At 37.4% G+C, this 7,045-nt stretch overlaps 1 protein-coding gene across 1 annotated transcript; it reads right to left on the reverse strand.

Moving 5' to 3' along the window:
• Window positions 1-1,490: 1,490 nt before the first annotated feature.
• Window positions 1,491-6,679, reverse strand: rusf1 (RUS family member 1). The gene is made up of 14 exons (XM_012872107.3): window positions 6,337-6,679; window positions 6,179-6,256; window positions 5,980-6,094; window positions 5,849-5,894; window positions 5,734-5,766; window positions 5,542-5,647; window positions 4,009-4,110; window positions 2,766-2,836; window positions 2,498-2,682; window positions 2,359-2,416; window positions 2,217-2,281; window positions 1,996-2,133; window positions 1,838-1,903; window positions 1,491-1,760 (listed from the first exon to the last, which is right to left on the reverse strand). The coding sequence occupies exons 1-14, from the start codon at window positions 6,484-6,486 to the stop codon at window positions 1,675-1,677; spliced, it is 1,299 nt and encodes a 432-aa protein (XP_012727561.2). The 5' UTR covers window positions 6,487-6,679; the 3' UTR covers window positions 1,491-1,674.
• Window positions 6,680-7,045: the final 366 nt, after the last annotated feature.

A 7,045-nucleotide genomic window follows, 5' to 3' on the forward strand; every position in this document is an offset into this window, starting at 1 on the left:
GGTGCTGAGGATTGTGGGAGTTCTCGCTGGGCGTGCAAAAGCCAAGACTCCAGTCTCCTTTTGTTCAGAGAATCCAGAAAACTCTGTTATATGCGCTTTTAATGTTTCATTTACAGCATTATTTTGTCATGCTGGTATTTTCATCTGTAACAATATAAATAATAAATAAAAGCAGAAGTGGCATTGTTGCACTCTAGCGATTAATTTTCTGTTGCGATCAACAAGCATTTACTGGATCTGGTCACTCATCTTGGCAGAATCGTTTGAAATGATTGGTTTTCTGGCACATCCATTTTTAAATAAAAAGCATAACTCACAGTTTTTAAATTGGTTTTGGGAAGGTTCTATCAGAAATCGTAATATTAGCCTGTTTCATTCATTCCAAGATCAGTTTTAATGTGCTTCTATGTTTTAGCCAACCACTGATTTCAGGTGGACCTCCTTCATTACACCGTCCACTTTGTGCAATGCACCAGTAAAGCTGCCAGTGAAAGAGCCCCACAGCACGATGCAGACCCCACTCTGCCTGATAATACATTTTTATAACAACAAGTTGGCAGAGGCTAATATGTTCGAAAGCCTCATCTCATCTCCCTCAAACATACTTCTTATGAACAAATAACTTGAATGATGTCTGATCTTAGACTTGTATATGAGTTGTCGATGTGGGAAGCACATCATTTCAGTCAAGCTTGGAGATGTAAATTCTGGAGTAAAGGACTCCTTCTTGGGACCCCTGGAGATAAGCACCAACCGCGTTGTGGCCATACGAGGATGAAAAAGAAAAAACAGAGAAAATATGATGGATGGCTCCTTTCTTGGACTTTCTTATCAATCCAACAATGGCTCTTAAATGCTTTTTCAATGCTCACAGAAAAACTACGAGCTGCAGTCCGTTATTCTTACAAGAAGTTAACTGCCTTGGTCTTTTCAAGTTCAAACACCTTTTACAGCATTCAAGAGTGCCTATTCAAAGATTAACCTGAAATTCTGTAAATATGAGTCTGTGTGGACTGCAGAAAAGCCACCATGATTCCAAACTTGTTTATCAATTTTTTTTAAACCACAGTTGTAGACTGATTCAAACAAATCATTAAAAACCTACAATAAATGCATTCATGCTTGGCATGGACCAAAATTAATATCTCAGTATTTTTAGGCTGATGCAGATATACAATATTTATGTTGATATGTTTTACTTGTCATAAAGTAATTATAAAAAGGCATCTATGAATAAAAACTTTATCCCAAATGTCTCACAGACACATTGTTTTTAACAAACAGATGTAGATAAATATGAGAAACGGACTGAAAGATAACCTACTGGAATACATAAAAGTATAATTATAACGCAACATGGACCATCTCGATATTTAAAAAAAATCTCAATATACTGCACAGCCCTAATTCATGACCGTGATAAGCATTTGCAAACTTCTTCTGGGAACGATACATGTGTAAAGACGCAAAACAAATAAATCATAAGTCACTTGATTGTTCAATTATTGTCTTTAATAACAAATTACATATTGCCTTTGTACAAAAATATTCATCTTCTCCGACTGCGACTCTAAGCTGTTACATGTTCATTTTGAAAGAATGACAAAAATCTGGAAATGTAACTGTTGAATTAACCAAAAAAAGGGACGCAGTTAAAACTGACGCCAAGGCAGCTCAGCTGGTTTTGGTTTTCCACTCCGCTCTCCACTCATCCCAGTCCAGCAAAGTCCTTTTTGTGTCCCAACCTGCAGCGTTTACACCTAAATATTACAGATGGATTAACAAATCAAGCTGACAGAGATAAAGGGAAAGTTAGAAGTTTTCTGTGCAAGCTCACCTTTGAGAAATGGAGAGAAATGGGCATCCATCAGCTTGTGACTCTCATGCACAATTTCCCACAAACCTTAAATTATAAGAAAAAAAATTTTAATGTGCACATAGTGAAGCATTTAAACATATTCTTACGCAAATGCGATGCAGTAAAAGCTCACTGACTTTGCTGCTTGGGTTTCACAGAGGTTGGTACTGCAGCCTTTGGACAAATTAACATGTTGCTGATACACACGGCCTGGCACATTGCTCTGATTTCATCATGAACTGATGCTTCAGTCCCCAAACAAACACAAATACAACCTGCAAAGAACAAAACAGGGGTTGTAAATTAAAAAAATTGTGAATGTAAGGAATCAATCATTCTGAGGAAGAAGGTAGAATACCATTTCTGATTCCCAACAAGAATGGCATGTTGTTTTCCTTTAAAGCCAGATTCAGCTCCTCTGGGCTACAAAAACACACAAAGTGTCTGAAAACCGTGTTGAGCTTTTAATGTGTGCAGCCAATAATGTTATCTGTAGTTACCTCTGTACAACATCCTGTAACCTCACTCCGAGTTTAATTTGTGGGGATTTTCCAAACTCTGAAAAACATTCATCACACTAAAGCAACCATCGATTAAAAGCATAAATAAAAACTTTGATTTTTCTTTGTTTTTACACACGAAAAAACACTGGTTCTCTCTGATTTGCCTCAAGTGGACTCAGGATCTGTCTGTCCTTCAGGTATTGCTGCATCACAATGGAAAGCCGCGCCTCGTTGAAGTTTTCCATAACCACCGAACGCACAGCCTTGTAGTTGGCGAAGAGGTGAAGGATGGTAAAGAGGAAGAAGAGGGTGAGGGTCAGGCTGAAAGGCACAAAGAAGGAGGAATTATATTACTTTTAAAAGAACACAAAACATAAGCAAAGGATGGTAATAACAGGACTTACATTGGATTATCAGTGATAAGAGGAATGAGTAACAGGCTAACCAGCAGCCCAGCAAGATTCACTAAAGTTTCCTGCAAAAAACATACAAAAAAACTTATTTACAATGTTACATTATCTGTCTATCCAACTATCTATCCATCTATCCAAAGCTCTTGCTAATGTATAAAAAATGTTTGTACTGGTCTAATGTAATATTATGACATTAAATGTGTTGTTTTCACTAGCTGTATGCAGAAAATCATCATAATTAACAAAAAATAAAGGATTGAAAACATCCGTTCCTGTGTAATTAATCTCTATATGTTGCACTTAGTGAATTGAGTACAAGAAAGAAATTAATTTTTCAATAACACTGTAATGTTACAAATATTATTGGATAGATACATAGACAACACTATGAAAAAGTCATACAAAATTAATACTAATTCCCAATTAACACTATTCCCACTGTGAAACATGGTGGGGGGAGTGTCATGCTGTGGAGATGCTTTTCTTCAGCAGGGATAGGGAGGCTAGTTAAAGTTGGTGGGGAGATGGATGCAGCTAAATACTGGAAGAGAACCTGTTAGAGGCAGGAAAGGATAAATAAATATAATACTTTTCATATTTCTATTTATAAAAAATGGTAAAAAAAATGTATTTGTTGTCTTCTTCACAATTATGTGCTACTTTGTGTTGATCTGTCAAAAAATCCCCAATAAAATACAATAAACTTTGTAGTTGCAACATGACTATATGCTATTTGAATATATGATTTTTTTCTCAAAGCACTTGATGAAAAAAGTAGTTGTAAACTTATTGAGTCTAATATACTACCTTTAATTATTATGTTAGAAAAGCCAAGTAGACACAATAGGTTTGAGTAAACCTTATTATGCTGCTTAACTGTTATATGGGTCTCATTATCATTGAATATTTTCACAGCATTGAGAAATAAAATTGCTTTTTTTACATCACACATGCTGCAGAATTTCTCTCATCTTTTAATTTTGAAATCACATTAATGAGTCCATCATACCACAGCAAATGTAATAGTTGACACAGCTGGTTGTGAGGTATAGTTGTGAAAAATAAATCCCAAAACCTGCACTTCCAGCAGTGCAATCTTCTACGTCCACCTGCTTTTATTACCTTGGCCATAGTAAATGAGACTTCACAGCAATCTTCTTTACTGCTGGTTTGATGCATGTTTGATTTCATCATATTGGAACAAGATGCACATTTTTTTAAAAGTGAAGGTTACCTGACTGCCATCTTTGGCGGAGATATCCGCCATGTTGTCCCTGCGAGCCTGATGAACAGTGAGTGCAGCTCTGGTCGCACCTCCGGCAACACCAACAATAGACTTGAGAAGACAAGAACAAGTAGAAGCAATCCAACAATAAAGTAGTGAAAAAAGTCCTGAGGGTGATCTGAAGAAACTATTCTGTAGAAAAAGTCTAATTAGTTAGCCAACTCCCACTGTTTCCCTCCCTCAAACAGGTAAGACAAAATAGCAAATTTCAATGTGAAGCCTGTTTCTAGACTAAAAGTATATATTTTAAGCCAAAATAATCAGTAAGAACTTTGTGGAGATTAAAGGAGCAATAAACCAATTTTCATTATTTTACATAGAACTAACTATCTTCTTAGATGGACTATGGTCTAACGTCACACACCACCTCTCTGTGGTCTCTTTCTTACATAGCCAGGCTGGCCGCGCCTGCATGTACGTGCATGTGAACAGCTGCACTCAGGTTTTAGCCCCACTCTTCCCATAAAATGGCATCATCAGAGCAGCGTTTTGTAGCAGCAAAATGCCACAGAATAGGTCCAGCAAATCAAAATGTTCTTTTGCTAACAGCATTAGAAAGTTATGTGTTATGCAGTTCTATACTAGGCCTCTGAAAGGTAACGCTGTATTGCTGTGTATTTATCCTTTGCAAATATACGCATAGGAGGCGACAAGTTAGAAGGGGAGGGGAAAGTGAATTTCTCCATTGTGAGATCAATTAAGTTCTATCTAATCTAATCTAAAGGGGGGGGGGGGGGTTTGCAGATGGAGTGGTGGGTGGCTTGTCACACATCTTGTTTTGGTCTATAGACAGTGCTCAAGCACCACCTAGTGGTGGAATTTTGCTTATTTCTCCTCTAAAGAGTAATAATAATAATAATAATAATAATAATAATAATAATAATAATATTTAAAATGTACTATAAATTGAGCAAATCTAAAGGTGCGTTCACATTGAGCGCAGATGGCACCACAATATCAGCATTTTGCGTGCCGCATGCCAGAGATGCAACACTACAACGGTGCTATCTAGTGATGATTTCACTTAACTGCTACTTAAATACACATTGCTGTAAACGAAGCCTTAATCATCGTTGTTCGATAAGCAACGTACTACCTTGTTATATTTACCTGTGACTTTCCTGAATGCTAAAAATGCATGTTTGTCAGTTTTTTTGCCATCATTATGTATAATGTGAACCGGATTAGCAAAAGAGAAATTTTGCACGACACAATAGTTCAGATTTTTCAACTCCAGTTTGCATCCATCGCTCAGGCTTTGTTTTTATCTCCAAAATCACATCTTTTTGAGTCGCTAGAATCGCGCCTGTTGCCTCAACATTTGAATCTGTCGCTTGGCCTGACACATTGGCGTTCAGCGTGAACGCACCTTAACCTGAACCTTTACTGACTTCAAAACATGCACATCACAAAACATAAAAATAAACAAATGCTCCTTTGCCTTGAAACCAACACATATTCCTACTCTTTTTTTTTTTTTACCTTGAATATTCCTGCAGTACAAACTATCAAAGTGAAGCAGGCCGGAAAGTGAGGAGCCAAGATTTCCATGAACATTGCAATGTCATTGAGAACATCAGCAAAAAGCCTGGAAAGAAATCACAACACGAAACAATCATTACGATGAAAGCTGTTGCCATATTAGAGTGAAAGACCATTAACTTGGGTCTATACCTCCACGTTTTAGCCTCAGAGTCCAGCTTGCTCCTGGAGTGTAGGGATGAAATTTAATTAAAGCTCTATAAACACTTGTTGTGCTGCAAGATCACACATTAATCTCTTAACCTACCCTTTTCTCCAGGCAAAGAGGATTCTTCCCAACATGCCAGTTCCATCTGCACATAAAACATGCTTTAAATGAACCAGACACATATAATGAATATCTAATGTGACTTCATACAGTTTATGCTAAAGTCGCACCTCTCAATAACCAGGTAACCGTGGCGGCAGCGACGGTCGCCTCCTGGTTTCCAACACCTACACCTTTGAGGGAAGCCTGCGTGGCCAGAGTCCCAGACAGGGAACTGGAGAAAGCCTGCAAATGAAATGGAAAGGAATCACAGAAAGCTGCAGTCTGATAGCCCAGCATAACCTGTGTGGTTCGAGATAATTAGTGTACCTGAAGAGTATCCCAGAACTGGTACTGAAGGTAATCTCTACTGACACTCTCTGGGTAGCCTTGAGGCAGAAAAACGCTCTGAAATCATCAGATCAGTTTATATCAACTAAACGGAGCTACTAAAAATATATATATATATATATTTAATTGATGCTTACTTTAAAGAATGCAACAACAGAGTTGCCTCTTGATCCACCTTCACTCCCATCCCTCCTCCTCTCCAACGCTCCGTCATTTACTAAATATTTCCAAGCCTCTGCGCTGCCATATCGCTCTGTAGCTAAAACCAAACCTGCGTCTTTATCCATTGCTGGTTTATAGAAGCGACCAGTAGAGAGTTTAAAGATATTATGATCTGTTAATGACTGGAATATATAACATTTAATGTAATTTTAGAAGAACATGTTGTTTTGATGCTTTGTCGACGTGTCTTCGTCTCCCGCTTTGAGTTGTTTTATGGTGTTTCCGTGTTTACATCCGGGCCCCTTGCTGCTCAGCTTCTCATTGGTGGATTGTGGAACAAAGGCGGGGCTTAGAAAGGCACAGCTCGGCAGTTTCCTGCGGAAAAAAGAAAGGATTTTTTTTTGGGAAATGTAGTCAAAAATTAAATTATTTTTATATATGTTTTTACTCTTATTCTAGTGGTTACTTTGACCTTTTTCCCCCTTTATTGTATTTAAGTTCATTGTGAACGTAAAACTAAATTAATTTAATAGCGAATAAGAATTTTTTTAAGAAAACGAAAGCCCAAAACAGAAGGAGCTGCATTTCTCTATTTTTCACTTTATGTTTTTTCTTCTGTGGTTTAGTTGTAACTATTCTCTGAATTGAAAAGTTGACATTACCGTGGGGTAAAATAATTTACCT

This window comes from Fundulus heteroclitus, chromosome 16, assembly GCF_011125445.2.
Source record: "Fundulus heteroclitus isolate FHET01 chromosome 16, MU-UCD_Fhet_4.1, whole genome shotgun sequence".
In the NCBI taxonomy this organism is placed as follows: domain Eukaryota; kingdom Metazoa; phylum Chordata; class Actinopteri; order Cyprinodontiformes; family Fundulidae; genus Fundulus; species Fundulus heteroclitus.